Source organism: Barbatula barbatula (assembly GCF_947034865.1).
Source record: "Barbatula barbatula genome assembly, chromosome: 2".
Classification (NCBI taxonomy): Eukaryota; Metazoa; Chordata; class Actinopteri; order Cypriniformes; family Nemacheilidae; genus Barbatula; species Barbatula barbatula.
The window spans coordinates 6,559,872-6,580,784 of NC_136767.1; the positions used below are offsets into that span (position 1 = coordinate 6,559,872).

The window sequence follows — 20,913 nt, forward strand, 5'->3', positions numbered from 1 at the left end:
AGTCTGCCTAGGCCTAAAGGTTGTAGAAGCTTTCAACATGGTGCAGATTTCACAACCTCACCCTCAACGTGGACAAAACAAACATATTGTGATTTGATTTTGTTTGGGTTGGCAATGACCATCACTTACCTCTAATAGCATCCAGTTTCTTGATGTTTATTTGTCTGATGACTTTACCACTACCATTAACACCACAGCAGCCATCATAGAAACACAGCAGAAGTTACACCCCTTTAGGACACTTTGAAAAGCAGGCCTCCCCATTCATTTCCCTAACACCTTTCATGGGTAACTGAAAACTCATGAAAAACAGCAGCTTTACAGGAAAATAAAGACCCTCCCCCTTTCACCAAATTAAGTGAATAAAAACAATCCCACGACGAAGCAGGTATAATACAAATAGAGTTCTTTAATAAATCCACATAAGAAGCAGGAGCAAACACACAAAGTGACCCCAAAAAAAACGCACAATGAACACAGGCAAGCACAGGGCTTGCATACAATATGGAACATAATTAGGTAGAAAAGACCCAGGTGTGGGACTAATTAACTAATGAAGAACGCTTTACATCCTTCTCATAGAATGTTTGGGTATCCAAGAAATGGTACAGGATGATGTGCTGCAGATCTAGTAAGCTGGACATCTTCTTCCCATAAGAATTGCACTTTAAAGGCTTGAAATTAAACGTATATACACATATACATATACACATACATACTTTTCTCTAAACCTCTAAATAGCTTTAAGTCAGGAACCGGATGTTTCAGACAGTTTGCTACAATGAACCGGTTCAAAAGACTTTTTTCTTTTACACCCTTACGTAATGACGTCGACAGCTTTCGGTTCAGAGTGTACTGGTGATCTGAAAGCTCAGTATCAGCTGGTCATGCACATTAGTTCTCTCTTCCCACCATTCTGTTCAGTACTGTTGGAGTAACAGAATAATGAAATGGTTTATTTCAATTGAGAGGCACTGTCAGACACGCCAAAAGTAATTTGCGGTCAAGTGCTTAGTGGAGACGAGAACTGTTTAGAACGATTTCAGTCCAGTTTGGTGAACCGGATCGACCATTATAATCTTAATCAAAACCATGAAATCTTCACTAATACACTGCAAAATGGAAAGGTCAACCATGTATTCTGACAAAGAATTAAACCTGTCCCTTTTTCCCAAGCTTTGTGTTTTTCCCCGATATGTCACATGCAGCCCAGCCTTCTTCTCCTTTTTGTCCTCCTGTGCACCTCCACCTTAACCTTTGGCCTCATAGAGACATCATGTTGACCTCTGGCCCTCATTTTTCTCTCTGTCCACAAATTTTTTTTTCCCTTTCCCCAAGTCTTTCCCTTTCCAAAAGGAAAGCTGTTGCTCATTTCTATGAACAGCCCCTCCATTACCAGCTGTATGCATAGTTCCCCTACAGAAAGGTGGGGTTTTACCCACTTGTGCTCTGTCTCCTACCCTAAAACGTTATCAGCCTTTTTTTTGTCCGAGTTCTGTTTACATGCTAGTACAGTAGTTGTTTTTTATACATACCTCATTCCAAAGTTTTTGCATGCAGGGTCCAAAAGTTATTTTTAGCCACACATGCCAATCGTAGGTGAATTGACCATTCTGGAAATAAATATTTCTAACTGGCCATGAAACTATAAACATAATTTTTTAATCAAAACATTTATTAATAACATAATTATCTATTTACCCTTTGCTCAACAGACAATTGGGGACGAACTACACAAATTATTGGGTCACCATATACAAGATAAATCTGGCTGAATCTGTCGGAGAAAAAACACCTGTCAAAAACTGTTTAAGTTTATTTTTACTCAGTACACTTTCTTTTTGGCGTCTTAGTGCTAGCAAAATTCTACATGTATTTCCCTATGCATTTCTGGAAAAGTAACAGAGAAATTACGTTAATTTTTTTTTATCTAGAAGCAGTCAGAGAATGTGCAAATCACAGTCAGTCTGTCTTTTCCATGTCACTTAATATTATAGTTCTTAACATTTAAACCATGTGAACTGTCTAGCTAGCAACTAGCATCTTGGTTATATTTACTGACCAAAGGCCATTTTTATTTCCATTTGGTGCCTGACAAGTATACATTTTGGACCCTGTCTGCATGTATTAGGAGGGCATAAGGCACGAATGCTATATCCATGGAGTTTTTTACATAGACGTGACTTGAAGGGCTCTGGAATAATATATATTTACATGGTTTATTAAAAAAATATGCTGATTTATTACACTATTCTTTTTCATATTCATTATATATTTAGTGAAAATGAAGATGGTATTTGTTTAAAGGGAACCTTATCTTGTACATTTAACTTCTTAAAAGTATTGGCTATAACCAAATTGTTATTTAGTCTTAATGCTGTGTTATTATCTTCCTTGTGTTATGCCCTTTATAATACACACACACACACAAACATATATATATATATATATATATATATATATATATATATATATATATATATATATATATATATATATATATATATATATATTAGCATGATTTGGCAGTGGAAACTGCATGGCATGTGACAGGAAAACTGCATGTGAAGAGCACAGAAAAACCATTTTTATGTTTTTAACTTTCTTTATATTGATTATTTGGTCACAGAAAAATATATTAAAACTAATAATATTACTATTATTACTGATATTTTTCTCATGTTTGTATATTACATGTGAATTTAACAATTTTGTTTTGTTTAATTATTTCAAATAGATTAGCTCCAAGTATGCATTTTATTTGTTAGTGAATGTATTCTGGTGTGTCTATGTCTGTGTCTCACTCTTCCTCAGTTTCATTAAAAGCCCTTAAACAAACAAAAGATATACAATAGCTTTTCAGTAGTACTTAAAGACTATGTCATCTCATTTTCCATTTCAATATACATTGATTCATTTAGCAAAGTTTTCAAAGTTATCCAAGCATTTAGCATCGTGTCTAAGGTCCCGATAATAATAATAATAATAATAATAAAGCCAAGTCAAGGTTTATTATAGCAGAAATAAATCACATTGTAGGGAAAACAAGAAAAATAAAAACAGTGTAGGTGTGTTGAGGTAAGAGTATGAAGTGTCAGCTTTTGTCCTAAAGGTCGTGTCAGTGACCGATGCAGTGAGAGCAGGAGGGGTGTCACATAGTTTTTTTTGGACTCCGATCTGTGTAGAATGCATTTTATTAATCCATGCATATGCATGCATATTTTCAGCCTGTTCATTGTCAGGTTTGTCTACAATTTCTGAGAGAGAGAAGAAAACAGTTGGTTAAATACAACCCTTTCGAGAGACCTTGATAATTGTAATAGTTAGACTGTTCTTTACTCATTGAGGGATTGAGTGTTGGTTTGCAGGTGCAATCTTTCACTAGTTAAATACTGTTTTCCAGCTAAAGTAGTGGTGTAGTGCAAACAAAAGCTAGATTGAAGAACATGCAATGCATTAAAGCAGCAGTGTCTTCTTTTAGAACACAAACTGAAATTGTACTCAACAACTCTGTTGTAATGTCACACGTCTTGCAGCTTTATGGTTCACTGAGAATAAATTATCTGGGGATTTCATATAGGACATACTGTATACGAGTTGATGTTGTAAGTTTGACATATCTGTCTTATTGGGTACTGCTTGTATCTTTGTATTATTGTTCTGTTTTACATTTTAAACTCCACATTCCTTCACAACATTTACCATTACCACAAATTCAGTTATTTGTAATAGCCAACATGAAATGATTATGGCTCCAATCCTAATAAAACACACCTGAGAAATCTAACCAAAGTCTTCAGGACAACTTAGCCAATCCCTGCTTTAGTGTTTACTAGTAAACGGTTGTACATTTTAGTGTACTGAAAACTATATGGAACTGGTCAACTCTAGTAAATAATGTAGTATACTTGAATATTTAGCCTGGTAATGTTTAAAAACACATTTACTGCAGTTTACTATAGTGAATACAAAAGTCCTATACTACAGTATTTTTTCACGTGGCGCTGATTGCTTATGGCTGCCACTTTGTCAGTGACAAAAATGGCAAAGTTTGCAGAGATCAGAGAAAAATGACAGTTTCATAAGTACTATGGACAGCAGGGTGTTATTACTTGAAATATCGCAAGCCTGTGCCTGGTTTGATGGTCACAAAGAGTCTAAGAAATACAATTGCATGTGTCACTGATGTGCAATGAATTTAAAGATAAAGGGTAATTTTTGTATCACTAAGTATCATTGAACATTACTAAAATAATGACAAAAATAATGCTTCTGACAGATTTTTCCACCTGCCATTAGCTCAATGCATGAGTTTAGGGTTGTCTTCTGTGGGCTGTTGGCTGATTAGGATGTTCATATTAAGACAAGCAATGTTCTTGATAGTGCCATAGAACCAAAGGGTCTAAATGTTTTTTGCCAATTAAAAGAGAATAAAGCTAGGCAAAAATCCTACTCTTTAAAAACAACAAACACTTACATTAGACATGTTATTTATATGTTGAGTAGAATGTGTTTTTTGCACATAATGTATAAGATTTAAAAAAGTATATATATTTAATTATTAACTTTACAATAATGCAATTAGTTAAAGGAGCAGTTTAAAAATTCCACATTTACTTACCCTCATGTTATCACTTTCTTTCTTCAGCTGAACACAAACAAAGACTTTAATTAACAATTAACATTTACAATTTCCTGTTCAATCCTGTTTATGTAAAAAACGTTTGTGATCTGATAAATAAATTAAGTAATATAGATCTGGAACACCATGAGGGCAAGTAAACAATGAGAAATTTTCCTATAAATGCATTTTCTACTGTTGACAATTGTGTATGTACTATAAAAATGGTTTTTGTTATTTTTGATGACAACAGTGTTTTTTGATATTGATGGATGTCTTTGCTAGCTGCATGCATTTTCAGCCTGTTGGAAGCCAACATGCTATAACTCTAAGAATGAGAGCATTGAGGAGAAAGCATGTATATATGTACAGGGTGCTCTGCCCCAAATCATCAGCTCTGTAGAGGTTATTTACCTCCTAGTTGGGGTTAGTGTTTCATCTGATAACCAGTGGGGCAGCAACAGTCCTTTACAACTGCATACTTGCTGCCCGTGCTCTTGCTGCTGGCTTAAAACTACTGTAAACCATTCTGTTAACTTTCTTCAGATTAAGCCAAAAAGACAAACATTTCAACCAATTTTCTCAAAAGAGGGACCTTCAGATAAGCAGCTTGACTTAAAAAAAGGTGCTAAACAATGCCATAGTATAATCTATGTTGTATTACTTGAGAACGGTCTTGGAAAATCTAAGATATGATTGCAAAAAAAGTATGTATCCTGCAGAAAGTTTTATTAGGGGTTAAGTCGAATCGAAATCGATTTAGTGTGTTTTGAGGCAAAATTATTTAAGTAATAATTTCTATAGTCTAAGTGTGAAAAGCATTCACTCAACATTGGTATCATTTTTGACGGCGGTGGCGTTTAGAGGGTTATTATATAACTTTTGACATACTACATAATACTTTTTCTGTTTTACATTTTTGACAGTTTACTTGCACTAACATTGTCATATGTTAAGTAGACGTTTATTATTATTTAATTACTTTATAGAGTTATGTGGGTCTTTTGGATTAATTTAAGGAGTAGTGGTCTTGGTCTTAACTGTTTCTCACCTTGGTCTTTGTTTATGTTGTCTTGACTGCAACACCGATGTCACGTTCACACTGACGATTTTTAGGATTGACAAGTATTGATGCTTCTGCCATCTACTGTTGAACAGTTAAACTGCAACAACTGTGTTGATATGTGATGTGACATACAACTAGTTGTCCAATGTGGTTCTGTTCACACAGCAGAGCTAGTCCATAAATGTGGTTGTGACTACTGAAAATGTACAGGTGATCAGTTATAGAATACTGTTGTCACTCCCATAAATAACACTACCACGTATGAAAACAACCATATTAAAGGCCCTTAAATGAAAATTCTGATATCATTAACTTAGCCTCAGATTGTTCCAAACTTATATAAACTTCTTTGTTTTGCAGAACACACAGGAAGATTTTTGGAAGAATGCCATATCTCATTTCCATTTACTACCATAGTAGTGAAAATAAATACTATGGGAGTCAGTGGGGCATGATATCTGACATTCTTCCAGATATCTTTCTGTGCTTTCGGAAGAACAAATACATTTATACAAGTTTTGAACAATCTGAGGGTGAGTAAATCATGACAGAATTTCCTTTTTGGGTGAAGTATCCCTTTAAGGACTCAAATACAGGACTGACAACTGAATTCTGGTGCTGTGTGAACGTGGCCTAGTAGAACCATTATTGTCTTAATTGTTTTATTAAGAGCATTTATCATCCACATAAACTATATGTTGCACAAAATATTATTTGTCCTGGAAAAGGTTATACAAGGTAACAAAGCATTGGTTCTTTTAAAAACAAAGAAAATGGTTATTTTATGGCATTGCTGGTTAGAACCCTTTTAGAACCTTTATGTTTAAGGGTTTTTACTGAAAAAGCCACACTACAATATGTTTAAAACATCTAAGCTGCTTACTACTGACACTATTGAAAAATATAACAGTTAAGATACTATCTTATTCAGATTCTATGTTGCTGGGACTTATTTTCTTTAGGTCTTTTATTGGCTATATCACAGAGGTAGACCTTTTCAGTTTTGTATGGTATAACAAAGAATGGCTTACATCAGTTTTAGTTGTCTTGCACCTATAATATGTTGTTTTAATTTTTTTATTTACCATTTTCTTTACACTAAGTCAGCTGGGTTTGCTCACCTGTTTCCCTTACTTTATCCCCTCATGGAGTACAACTTCTCGGGGGTCACCTGTGTGCAGGGCTGATTTAGAGGGGCGCAGTGGGGGGCCTGTATCAGTGTGCCTCTCTCTGTGTCCCTTCAGGTTACGGACTGGTGGTTCAGGAGGAACTAGTCTCGCCGGCCTCAATGCAGTACAGTCTGCCTTCACCATTGGGCAATGACCCATACTGGCAGGAGGTATCAAGCATGGATTGTGCACCCATCGCCACCACTGAAGAAGACACTCTAATGGATATGTCAGGAGTACAGATTTGTCCCTCAGGCAATAGTCATTCTGTTGTAGCTGTGGAGGACTCTTCGCTTGAATGCAGCAATGCTGATGACACTTCTGAGGCACTTCTGAACAGAAGCCCAGACCACTCCAGGAGTGAGACACCTTGTGGAAATGGACCTTTGGGGCTTTCTGGTCAGGAAGCATTAAGTGATTCCAATGAGTTTCTTGAGGATCTATCTATTGGGGCAGACTTGAATTACAGTGGTGCAGGACTGAGTGGAGGGGTCAACATCAATGCTATGGAAAGAGGTCAGGGGTTGGAGAGGAAGGAAGGGGCTGTAGGTGACAAAGTCAACAACATTAAAGACAATTCCAGTGGAGGGTTGCAAGAAGGAGCAGAAGTAGTCAGCACAAGCTTAGAAGGTAGCATATCTCTCATTTCAGGTCAACAGCGAATGTTTCCTCGAGTGAGTGACTCCCCTGTGCTAAGAAGACGAGCAGATCTTACTGATGACAGGTGAGTTTCTTATTATGCTCAGACTCGTTGTTTTACCAATAGAGGCTGTTATGTATTTTTTTAAAGGATCTTTGGTTAGTATTTTTTCTATTTGTACAATGTCTGTTAGCTTTGAGACCTATATTCTGGATTATTCCTTTACAAAAAAGAAGTGTGCTATTAGTATTATTCTTTATACTCTCAATCCACTTTTTAAGGACTTCTAAAAAATATATAGTAATTAGGCTACTTACTTAATTCTGTCATCAATTACTCATCCTTAAGTCAGTCCAGAGCCGTAAAACCTCTCAGAGCGTTAGTCTTCGGAACACAAATTAAGATTCCAGAGCTTTCTGACTCCCCCAATGACAGCAGCACAACATACAACCAAAGTGCAGAAAGTAAAGACAAATTAAAATAGTGACTTCTTCATTTTATGAAGCGACAAGTGTACTTTTTGTGCACAACTAAATTAAAAAATGACCTTATTCAACAATTTCAACATGCGTGTGGTGCATATGTAGAATGGTAGATCCTGCGTCTGCTCAAGACATATGTGGTGAATGTGGCTCCTGCTTCAGCTCCACAACACATGCATCATGAATGCTGGCTCTGGTGTAAACGGAGGTGAAAGGGTTGTGGAACGACTTAAAGGGATAGTTCAGAGGAAGATGAAAATTACCCCATGTTTTATCTAGCAAATACGAAACATTTTTACAACAAAGAGGCATTTGCTCTACCGCAAGCTGTTAGTAAATCTGGCCCTTAGTGTCTTGAAACTAGGGCTGTGCAAATATATTGATAGAGCAAACTATTGCAATATTTTTTTCACGATAGTGTATCGATAGTCTAAGCTCTACTATTTATTTTGATTTCACGAATGCACAATGTGGAGCAAAGGCAGAGAGTTTTTTTAATCAACAGAAAATGAGGATGTTGCTGCGGGTAACACAAGACTATGAAGTTGCAAAACTATACCTGTGCTCCACTATCAAACAATTACTGCGAGTAATTAAATGCTGAAAAAACAATACAACCCTGCCCAAAACACAATAGAAAATGTAATGGATTTAATGGTTATAATGAGAATTGTATTGGTTTAAATTTAAACTATAATCGTTCCCACTGGTATGTGATGGATTCTATTGGTGGAAATTAAATAATACCCGAGGTAGTCCACACCAAGTAGTACTTTTTACATTTTTTATTTGAAATAGTATTTCTATATATTGCAAAAAGGTTGTATTGAAATATATTGCTATTATTTTTCGTAGCGCTTGGAAGCTTGGGCTATTGTGCTGTCTGCCATTGTTAAGCAACCATGAGCCGCGCTCAGCGTAAAGATAAGAAGGTTCCGGAAAAAGAAATATAAGGATTTTCAGCACTGACACGTCAGGAAAAAAAGAATGTGTTACTATTGAGTGTGCTTGCCACTTCTCTACATTTAAAATAAAAATGTTTGTGCATGCAAAAGACGCAAAATGTAAACGCCCCCTCGTACAGGACATGGTGATAAAAACATCAGTAGCTTTCTTGAAAACATTCGGGGGCTTCAGCCCCCTTAGGTACTCTGCACGTTGAAAAGAGGCGCCGAGAGGCGCTGTCAAGCGTCGATATGTGACGAGTCGGGAGTGAGAACGTGTAGCATGTTTTTATAGGTCTTGGTCAGAATAATTATGTAGCAATTCTGATGTATAATTCAATCTGTGTTCCAGTGACCCAACAATCGGTTGCAAGCAATTTTACATTGAAAGTGTCATTCTGTCCTTTCCTCCATGATTCTATATGTTATTGGCTATATAAATACAAACATGAGCCATTTTGTATGATCCTCCCTAGATTTTAGTTGGGAACTGTTAACACAGGAAAACATGTATTCATCCAACCATTTTAAGTGGTCTTTTAAGTGAAAAAAAAAAATTGATTTCTACATATTTTTCACTATACCTTTACAATACCTAATAAGGAGGCTTTTTATTAATTTGATCAATTTGACCACTTTTAATTCTTTAAATTGTGTCATATTTCTCAGGTTAGGTGGCGGGTCCCTCTTGTCTTACCTCCAGGATCAAGAGGTTCCTGGTTGGCAAATGGCGCCAGAACCAACTCAGAACAGGATGGGGTCTTCACACTGCAATCCTAGACAAGCCATAGAATCTGTGATATCATCAGTACGAGCTGCAGTGGATTGCGATTCCAAACACCTAGCCAAGAAAGCCTTAATTGAACCGGTGCGGGACACAGGGCATTCTGAGATCATTCACATGCATTATCAGGGAACACAACTGTTTGAAAAAGGACTAGGCTTCCCAAGCAGAACAGTTCGTGGATGGGAGGACATGCATCTAAGAGAACAGGTAAGAACAGGGAATTTGGGAAGACAGTTTAAACTTGTTGTGACATTTTAATCATTTCACATCACACATTCAGCTGTAAAAAAAATTCACAAATCCCCCCAGATTTTACATGAGTCGTTCCAAAAAATACATATTATTGGTATTTAAAAAAAATAACAATAAATTTTTTTTGCATGCAATGTACTACGATATTGCCAAATTCATTCATTCGTTTTTTATAACAGAGGATGGATTTATGATTTTTACTGACTGTTTGAGGATCCAGTGGAGTTTCACAGTTTTGTCAAAAGCTCTTTTAATTTTTCATTAACATTTGCAAAACCCACAGACAGGCGTAGAAACATTCGCAAAATCCACAGACAGGAGTAAAAGGTGACTAAAATTGTGACTTTTGTCCAAAAACAACTCAAATTTTTGTAGAGGGGATGGTTTTTGTCATTTTCTTTGTTCTCCCCTCGCATCCCGATTCAAAACAAAAGCCTGAAAGATGTGAATGACCCTCATATTGAAACAGCGATCTACAAGCTCCGCGCTTTTAGGTGCAAAAACTACAATTTGCAACAATAACGAGCATAAAAAATTTGCTTTATAAAAATTACTCTTAAACAACACAAGGTAATAATCCAGGCAACAGGAAAACAAGGTAAACAAACTATTGAGCAGACTTGCGCACTAGTGCAGTCTTCTGCTGACTAATCACTTCTCCTGTATAAATGCATCTTAGAATGTTAAGTGAAATAGAGAATCTATTTAAGTAGGGCTGTGCAAAAAAACTATCACAATATTTAGTTTAGTCACAATTTTATCTTTTTTTATGTCTGACAACAGATAATATGTAAAAATATCATTCAGTGGTGTTAAAAGACAGTATAATGTGATCAGAGCGTAGAAGAGATACAGATTTGAAGTGCCAAAACTAGACCAAACGCAAACATGGCGTGATGACGTCACAAATATGCTAATTAGTGTGTGACATCATCGGCGCCACAGTCTTTCAAAATGCTGTGGGAAAGACTGATGTTGTATCGTGACCCATCTATTGTGATATGTATAGCATGGTGAGCCACTTGCCAAAACAGTCCTAGGCAGACGTATTTCATATACAACTTTAAGATCAACAGATAGCAAGAAGCTTGAACACAGAAAACACTGTACATTTTTTATTCAATTTAATGTTGAAGCTTTACAGGAAAAAGCACAAAAAGGGGGAAATTAAGTTTATAGAATAGGGAAGATCATAGAGAAGAGAAGACCATCCTAATAAATGTCACAAAATGGCTTGGACAGAACCCAGATGCAGGCAGACGAAGGTTTAACAAAAAATATTTATTAAATAAAACACCCACAATGGGGAAAATCAAGCACAAAAAACACTAGCAAAACAAACACTCCCACGAGGGGGACAGAACAAGGTCTATATAAAAGAGAAATAATAAGTTCACAAACTGTAGCAGGAACCAGGTAATCCAATAACAGGGACATCAGTGTTGGGCATAGAGACAATAGATAATGCACCGACACTGAACAGAGGGAAACTAAGACTATATAAAGGGAGACACTAACGAGGAGTGATTACATGGGGAGAGTGGTGACAGCTGATGGGAATAAAACCCTAACGAGGTGAAACAACTACCCAGGTGATGGGAATTAAACCCTAACGAAAGTGAAACACAAAACAGACGATGGGAATGAAACCCTAATGAAATTACAGGATATAGGAGGCAGGGGCTGAGAGACATAACAGGAAGACACGAGGCGCCAAGTAACAACATAAGGCCACATGTCTCCACACATAACACAACAGAAACCCGAAAAACGTGGCAATGTCATGACTCTGCCCAGGGAGCTAGAAAGAGACAGGAAGGACAGAGTCCTAACATTACCCCCGCCCCCAGAAATGCCCCATGGCGTCTCAAGGGAGAAACTTCAGCGGGCCAAAACACAAAAGCACAAAGACAAACACCACAAGCACAACACAGAACAAACTAAAGGGAACATAAGGGAGGCTATGAAGGGGTTCGGGTGGGTCAACAAAAACAACAAACATGGGAGGGGGGGTGGGGGAATGGGAGGCCAAACCTTGGGGACACCAGAAGGGTGGGACAGGTTGAGGACTTGAAACAACCGGACGAGACCGGCGGGGACTTGAAACAACCGGACGAGACCGGCGGGGACTTGAAAGGGCTAGGGAGAGGTGCGTGTCCAAGGGGGAAAAAAGCTTGAGATGATGCCGGCCGGAGAACTGGCTGAGGCACCGGCTGGAAGGCCGCCTGCAGAAGGGCAGGTCCGGACGCCTGCGGAACGTCTGGTCCGGCCTCCTGCGGAACGTCTGGTCCGGCCTCCTGCGGAACGTCTGGTCCGGCCTCCTGCGGAACGTCTGGTCCGGCCTCCTGCGGAACGTCTGGTCCGGCCGCCTGCGGAACGTCTGGTCCGGCCGCCTGCGGAACGTCTGGTCCGGACGCCTGCGGAACGTCTGGTCCGGACGCCTGCGGAAGGTCTGGTCCGGCCGCCTGCGGAAGGGCTGGTCCGCCCCCTGCGGAAGGGCTGGTCCGGCCGCCTGCGGAAGGGCTGGTCCGGCCGCCTGCGGAACGTCTGGTCCGGCCGCCTGCGGAACGTCTGGTCCGGCCGCCTGCGGAAAGTCTGGTCCGGCCGCCTGCGGAAAGTCTGGTCCGGCCGCCTGCGGAAGGGCTGTTCCGGACGCCTGCTGAAGGGCGGGCCCGGACGCCTGCTGAAGGGCAGGACTGGAAGCCTGCTGAAGGGCAGGACTGGAAGCCTGCTGGATCGCCCACTGGAAGGCCAGCTGTGAAACCCGGCAGGAGAGCCGGCTGGGCTGGTTTACGTGCCCCCCTCCGTTGCCTCTTCCTCTTCTGCCAAGCCATTTGCCTGGTAGTCGGCTGGAGGAAGGAGGTGAAGGACGGGTCTGACTCCGCGTTGGAGGCCTCCAAAGAGGACCCCTAGGACTCTCTCCTTCCACGCTTGCCCTGAAGACTGGTAGGTGGTGCAGCGGTAGCAGGGTCCGAGGCAGATGGTCCGGTGGTGGTCACGACCCCAAGCTCCAGGGTGTGATCATCATGGATGGGGCCCAACGGAGAAGACAACCTCAGACGAACGGAGAACCTGGGCAGCTCATGGCGAACTGGAGTACACCCTCGAAGCCAAGCGGTCTCAGCCTCCTCATCTCCGCAGGCGATAGGGGGACCGTGAGGCCGCTGTTGAACGCTGCCATCATCTCTCTTCACCTTCCCTGAAGAGCTACTCCACTGTGGCTTCCAGGAACCTGTCCAGGTAATCATCCCGGTCCAAGTTCCCCTGGCGAATGCTGCAGAGGGGACCAGGCTAGCGAGACCTTGCAGGAAAATTCGCCGCCTGCTGGGTTCTTACGGTTCGGTGCATTCTGACACAAAATGGCTTGGACAGAACCCAGATGCAGGCAGACGAAGGTTTAACAAGAAATATTTATTAAATAAAACACCCACAATGGGGAAAATCAAGCACAAAAAACACTAGCAAAACAAACACTTCCCAGGAGGGGAACAGAACAAGGTCTATTTAAAAGAGAAATAATAAGTTCACAAACTGTAACAGGAACCAGGTAATCCAATAACAGGGGATAATACCGTGCACGCAAGACATCAGTGTTGGGCATAGAGACAATAGATAATGCACCGACACTGAACAGAGGGAAACTAAGACTATATAAAGGGAGACACTAACGAGGAGTGATTACATGGGGAGAGTGGTGACAGCTGATGGGAATAAAACCCTAACGAGGTGAAACAACTACCCAGGTGATGGGAATAAAACCCTAACGAAAGTGAAACACAAAACAGACGATGGGAATGAAACCCTAATGAAATTACAGGAGATAGGAGGGTGGGGCTGAGAGACATAACAGGAAGACACGAGGCGCCAAGTAACAACATAAGGCCACATGTCTCCACACATAACACAACAGAAACCCGAAGAACGTGGCAATGTCATGACTCTGCCCTGGGAGCTAGAAAGAGACAGGAAGGCCAGAATCCTAACAATAAAAGCAATGTTAATAGAATTTGCAGAACCTTAAGCTAATTAAATAACAGCAGTATACCTGTGAGCAAGCCAACATAGCATAGTGGCAAGGAACCAAAACTCCAATGATGGATTAGAGAAAAAACCTAGAGAGAAACCAGACTCCACTGGGAGTGTCAGTTCTCCTCTTACGTGTCACAACTGCACTAAATAACTTTGATTACGAGTTACTGAGTAAATGTTTTTTATTAATATTTGTAGTGATTACATAAAATATATATAAAATAGCAGAGGTAAAACAGACCATTGAGGCAATCCATATATTACTGGCATTTGATTTGATGATTAACCATTTAAATTAATATATATATATATATATATATATATATATATATATAGTCAGATTGGTAGGATCTGAACATTTGTAATGCATGTCCCTGCATACCGATATAATTATGTAAGCAATCTAAAAGAATGGCATGGTATTGTGCGCAGTGCTATAAGGTCAAGCAAGACTAGGAGTGAGCCTTGGTCTGATGCTGGAAGCAAGTAATTTGTCATTTCAACTAGCGCTGTTTCTGTACTGTGGCCTCAAGCCGGACTGAAATTTCCTGTGTATGTTATTATTTTGTAAAAAATAACACAACTGTGTGGCAGATATGAGTGGTTTGAGTTGGTCTATAATTACCTAGTTCACTGGGATCAGAGTTTGGATTCTTAGGAGGCTTAATGGCGGCCAGCTTGAAGGGTCCTGGGACATGGTCTAGGCTGATTTAATAATGTTATGAATGGGCTGGTAGTAAATTAGTAAATATTTTAGTCATTTGGTGGAGGGGCCAGCTGACCCAGGGCCGATGGACTGACAGGCGGAGACAGAGGAGGAGGGAGTTGGAGGCTGGGCAGGAACATCTTAGGTGCTGGAGATGAGGAGCCGACTGATAAAGAAGAGCTGTGCATGACCAGCAGAGACAAAGGAGAGCTGTGCGGGACCAACATACCAACCTTTTTGAAAGCTCTTGCCAGGGTGAAGATTTTGAAATTTGACTTATTTCGTTGGAATGCGTGCCGCAATCTCCTTTGTTTGACGTAAGATTCCAGGCTTCTGATTGGCCAACACATCTTTATGGTTAGGGTTCATCGCCACCTGTTGGTTTAGCATGCTTTTGACAGCACTACATATCGTGTTTTTTCGTTTTACATTTACATTTACATCTATTCATTTGGAAGATGCTTTTATCCAAAGCGACTTACAAGTAGTTTTTTACAGTGGCACATTAGGCATTATCAAAAGTCCTGCGTTTTGAGATCTTAGAGAGCGTGATGGGTTGTAGTGTGATAGAAGCTCTGTTAGGTAGGTAGGGGCTAAACCCTTTAAGGCTTTATAAGTGATTAAAAGAACTTTAAAGTCAATACGATACTTAATGGGTAGCCAGTGAAGGGTTGATAAAATTGGGGTGATGTGATCGTATTTTCTGGACCTGGTTAGAACTCTGGCAGCTGCATTCTGAACTAACTGTAGTTTGTTTATTGATGATGCAGGACGGCCACTAAGTAGCGCATTACAGTAGTCAAGTCTTGAGGCCATAAATGCATGAATAAGCTTCTCCGCATCAGCAACACACAGAATATTTTGTAACTTGGCAACATTTCTTAGGTGGAAAAAGGCTGTTTTTGTGACATTTGAGATGTGATTTCGAAATGACAGGTTGCTGTCTAATATAACGCCTAGATCTTTTACAGTAGTAGTTGGAGTAACAGTACATCCTTCAACTTCCAGTTTATAATCAGAAATATTCGGTTTACGTGTCTTTGGTCAGATAAGTAATATTTCTGTTTTATTAGAATTTAAAAGAAGGAAATTACATCTATATCTTCAATGCGCTCTGCCAATTTGGATAGCTGGGAGGAATCATCTGGTCTTGATGAGATAATATATTATATTATATTATATTATTTTGTAAGAAAGAGCACAACTGAGTGCACACTACTTTTTCTAGAATTTTAGACAGGTATGGGAGATTTGAAATCGGTCCATAGTTTCCTAGTTCATTTGGATCTAAGTTTGGTTTCTTGATTAGAGGCTTAATGAAGGACATCTTAAAGGGTCCTGGGACATGGCCTAGATTAATTGACGAGTTGATAATGTTATAAATGGGCTCAATTGCAACAGGTAGTAAATCTTTTAATAATTTAGTTGGTATGGGGTCTAATAAGTAAGTTGTTGGTTTAGATGTTGCAATAAGTTTAATTAAATCTTCCTGTTTTATAGGTGAAAAACGCTGTAGCCTTTCTTTTGGAGCGATGGTTGGTGCTAATTCATGGGACAGATTTGGAGGTTGAGTTTTTCTATTTTGTCACGAATGTTTTCGATTTTCTCTGTAAAAAATATTATGAATTCATTGCTACCGAGGTGCGGCGGAATAGCCAGGTCAGGTGGAGTCTGTTTATTTGTTAATTTAGCGACTGTGCTAAATAAAAACCTTGGGTTGTTTTTGTTGGTTTCTATGAGGTTACGAAGGTGCTCAGCCTTTGCTGCTTTTAGTGCCTTTTTATAACAATTTGCACTCTCTTTCCACACCATTTTAAAGACCTCTAATTGCGATTTTATCCATTTGTGCTCTAGTTTGCGAGTTTCTCTTTTAAGGGTGTGGGTGGTGCTATTGTATCATGGTGCAATATTTTTCTCATTAATCTTTTTTGACTTCGTAGGTGCGACAGCTTATAATGTATTAGAGAAAATAGTGCCCAATTTGCTGGTCATGTCATCGAGCGAACCTTCTGATCACAAGCCCAACGCTCTAACCATTAGCTGACCGCAATTTTGTGAAAAGAAATGCTTACCCTTGCATGCTGCAGTTAGTGTCACCAGGGATTCGCTGTGATGTAATTTCCCATCACATGTCTTCTTGCAAAAGATTAACAAATTTGCTACTTAAATGGTGGTTACACCACCTTGACAATTCATAAATGTAGTTCCCCTTCAGTCGGTCTCTCGACGTTGTGTTGAGAGACTGACTGGAGTTTGATCTTGAGAACCTACCTTCTCCGAGATAATTAATTATAAAACGCCAATGGGCTTGGCGAATGGCACACGCATGCCAGTCTCCGCCCGTACATACAGGTATAAAAGAAGATGGCGGCGGTCATTCACTCATCCTTTGTTCTTCGGAACCTGTGTTTGGCACATGCTATCATGTACTATACTCGACTCTTTTTAACTGCTGGATTTACGACGCAGAGCAGCGGAGTTCTCCCTCTCGGTGGACTTCCCCTGGGCATTTTGGCAGAGAGCTACAGGCCTTAAGAGGTAAGTTCCCGCGGCTGCGAGCATGTCTCGTAGCTGTGTCCTTGGATGAGGCAGACTTATCCCGGAGTCTGACGGCCATGATACCTGTGTCACTTGCTTGGGGTTCAAGCATGCTGAGGCAGGTTTCACTGATTCGGCATGTCCCGTGTGTGCGGACATGGCAATCAGGGTGTTGCGGCAGCGGCAGGGGTGATTTGGGGACTCCTATGGATGTCGTTGCGTCAGTTTCACACTTGCGGACCACCCATACCCCTTCACGCTCACCTGGTTCGTCCCCTACGAGCTGCAGACAGCTGTCTCATAGTGTCTTGCCCGAAACGCTCATGGCTGGATGCGTGGTTCCTGGGGTCGGGAAGTGGCCAAAAGCCACGCCCCGCTCCGGTACCATTCTTCCCGGAGGTGCACGACGAGCTTACCAAGTACTGGAATGCGCCCTTTTCAGCGCGTTCCAGGCCGGAGGGCTTGTTGGCTGTAACTTCCTTGGATGGTGGGGCGGCTAGAGGCTATGTTGATGTCCCCCAAGTGGAGCATGCAGTCGCGGGCCACTTGTGCCCGCAGACAGCTGCCACTTGGAGGGATCGACCTAGACTTCCATCCAGGGCATGTAAGCTTTCTTCAACACTCGTGCCGCTTACAGTGCCGCTGGACGAGCCGCCTCCTTTTCAGGGCCCGGCGCCCACTTACTCACAAAGAGACAAATTTTCCCTGGGTTTTCCTCCACTGCACTCTCATCTCGACGGTGTCTTGGATGGATCGAGCCGCCGACCGCAATCTCCGCCGGACGTTGCGTTGAGCAGCCGAAAGCAGGTAAACCAACAGAGCCGTCAACTTCCCGGGGGGTCCCCCCTGTGTGAGGTGAGCACACTGTTAGCCACCGAACCAGCCTCCCCCGGCATGGTAAAGCAGATTGTCCATCTGGTTCCGCTGTCGCGGTTCTTGGGCGCTTGGCAGCGCACCAGCCCGTCACGCTGGCTAGAGAGGACAATCTGTCTCGGTTACGCAATCCAGTTTGCCAGGAGCCCCTCCCAAGTTTCGGGGCATTCTGTACACCTCGGTGCGAGGAGAGCATGCCCCCGTGCTTCGGGAGGAGGTTGCCGCCCTCCTGGCGAAGGGTGCGGTCGAACCCGTCCCTATAACCGAGATGTCGGCTGGGTTTTACAGTCCATACTTCATCGTGCCCAAAAAAGACGGGGGGCTGCGCCCCATTTTGTATCTGTGCCTCCTGAACAAGCTCCTGCACAAGCTGCCGTTCAGGATGTTGACGCAGAGGCGCATCCTGGTCTCAGTACATCACCAGGATCGGTTCGTGGCAATCGACTTGAAGGACGCGTACTTTCACGTCTCTATTCTCACTCGACCCCGGCCGTTCGCGTACGGTTCGCGTTCGAGGGAAGGGCGTATCAGTACAGAGTCCTGCCCTTCGATCTGGCCCTGTCTCCACGGGTTTTTACCAAACTAGTGGAGGCTGCCTTAGCTCCCGTCAGGGAGCAAGGCTTGTGAGTTCTAAACTATCTCTACTACTGGCTTATTTTAGCACACTCGCGAGATGTGTTGTGCACGCACAGGGACCTTGTGCTTCGGCACCTAGACCGTTTGGGCCTTCGGGTCAACCGAGATAAGAGCAAGCTCTCCCCCGTGCAGAGCTCCTCTTACCTCGGTATGGAACTAGACTCTGTCCGTATGTAACAGTCGATGCTGAACTGTCTGAGGTTGATCAGGCGGAATCCCTTGACTCCGCTAAAGAACTTTCAGAGGCTCCTGGGGCACATGGCGTCCTCGACAGGGGTAATCCCTCTCGGGTACTTTACCTAACAATTAAATGGGTCATTTGACATGGCTAAAATGAATATTATCATTTGTTTTAGATGTAATGCAATGTGTATAGACGATTTAAGGTTAAAAACGCTGTATTTTCCACATGCAGTGCATGTTTGTACCTCCTCTTTGCCCCGTCCCTCTGAAATGTGCAGATGTTTTACAAAGCTCATCGATCTGAAAAGCGAGGTGTGGTATGGTTGGCCAGTTAACCAGTGCATAATGATTGGCGAATACTGCAAGTGTGTGACAGAAATGTAACGTCTCTTACCATATTTGGAGCATCATTGAGCTGCTCTCCTTGACAAGAGTATTAATAAAACAGTCATTGCACCGTTTTCTCAAATTTCCCCCTCTTATTGAGGAGCCTGGCCACATGTAAAAAAAGCTGATGCTGGACCTAATTGGTCCTCTTGTGTGCATTATGAGGGGGGGATCCAGAGGCCCCTGGGCACAAGTCAGGGGCCTCTGAATTCTTAATCCGGGCCTGCTTCCTGTCTGCCATATATTGAATTATAAAGATAACATCCTTTTTAAACTTCTACAAAAACTGTCTGGTTTGCACTGAATTTGCTATATGGCTTCTAGTGACATCCCTGAATAAAAGTAATTAAAAGCTTTTTTATTGGTCAAACGATTCTTGTATACGTGTACAGCGTCAAATAATTATAAGGCGAGCGCACCAAAGGATCATGTGGCTGTATCTTCACAAAACTTTTGTGTTTTGACATGAAACTTGGTATGTATAATAAATGGCATATCTTGACTGCCTCATAAAAACTTGGTCACAGCGCCACCAAGTGGTTTGCATTCAAAATTGCCTCTCCCCCTTTTTAAACTTGGTTTTCAAAATTTGATCATCTGACATGGCCAAAATATTTCCCTTCGTTCCATTGCAAGGCTTGACCCCGTAAGCGCCCTTTTTACTTATTTGAACTTGAAAAAGGACAAATTTAGCATATACCTTCTTATAATGTTTCCTGCTTATAATTATAGGCCACCTGGTCACAAAACGTTAAATTGGTTCTGATTGACTTCAAACTGGAAAATACCTAAATTTGTGTTTTGGACGAAAGTCTGTGCATATCATCTTGTTCGCCACATAGAAATGTGGATGCGGCGCCACCTATGGGTCAAAAGTTATAAAAAAGCTTTTAGCTATCGTTTCAAATTGCTTTGAGGTTTCTTATCTACAAAAGTTGGTAAGGGTCATAGTGAATATTCTAGGTTTATAACGTACGAAAATATTACCATATTGGTCTGTTAATTATAAAATTAAAAAATTAAAAAACTGGCTCATGATGAGTCATTTGACATAAAACTTGTCATAGTGCAAGCTACCTCCTGTCCGGCATTTTGAAATATATTTCAAATCGACTTTATCAAACTCCTACTACAGCATTTGTCTGATTTGCACGAAATTAAGAATGTAGCATCTAGAAAAAAATTAATAATTATGGAATTATGGAATTAATTATAAACAATTATGGAATTGGACTTGATTTGTCAAACCATTTTCGTATATCACGTAAACAAATTAGATGCTGTCAAGTATATGTATGTATACTGTATATATAATAAGATGCTGCCAAGTATATGTATATACATACTGTATATATATATAGTCCAGTGAGATTTTTCTATGCACAAGAATCAACAGACTTTGCTCCACATAGAGATCTGAAATCTATCCCTCTCTGCGTTCCATTACGAAGGGCTCAGCCCTATGCGCTAAGCCCTTCAAATGGTTTACCCTCTGGAGTGAGAGCTTCAAAGGGTGTAGAGGACCAAACCACTTAAAGTGCCCTTCTGTGTCATCATCTCCTGCCCATTTAAAATGGCCAGTTATTATAACTTCCAGAGT

The 20,913-nt window shown here is 41.0% G+C and overlaps 1 protein-coding gene across 1 annotated transcript in view; it reads left to right on the plus strand.

Moving 5' to 3' along the window:
• The window catches only part of ank1a (ankyrin 1, erythrocytic a), a 155,217-nt gene that overhangs the window by 118,709 nt on the left and 15,595 nt on the right, over nt 1–20,913 (plus strand). Inside the window, exons 38-39 of the mRNA XM_079481249.1 lie at nt 6,932–7,580; nt 9,592–9,916. Coding sequence (XP_079337375.1) covers nt 6,932–7,580; nt 9,592–9,916 — 974 coding nt within the window. The remainder of the gene's footprint in view (nt 1–6,931; nt 7,581–9,591; nt 9,917–20,913) is intronic.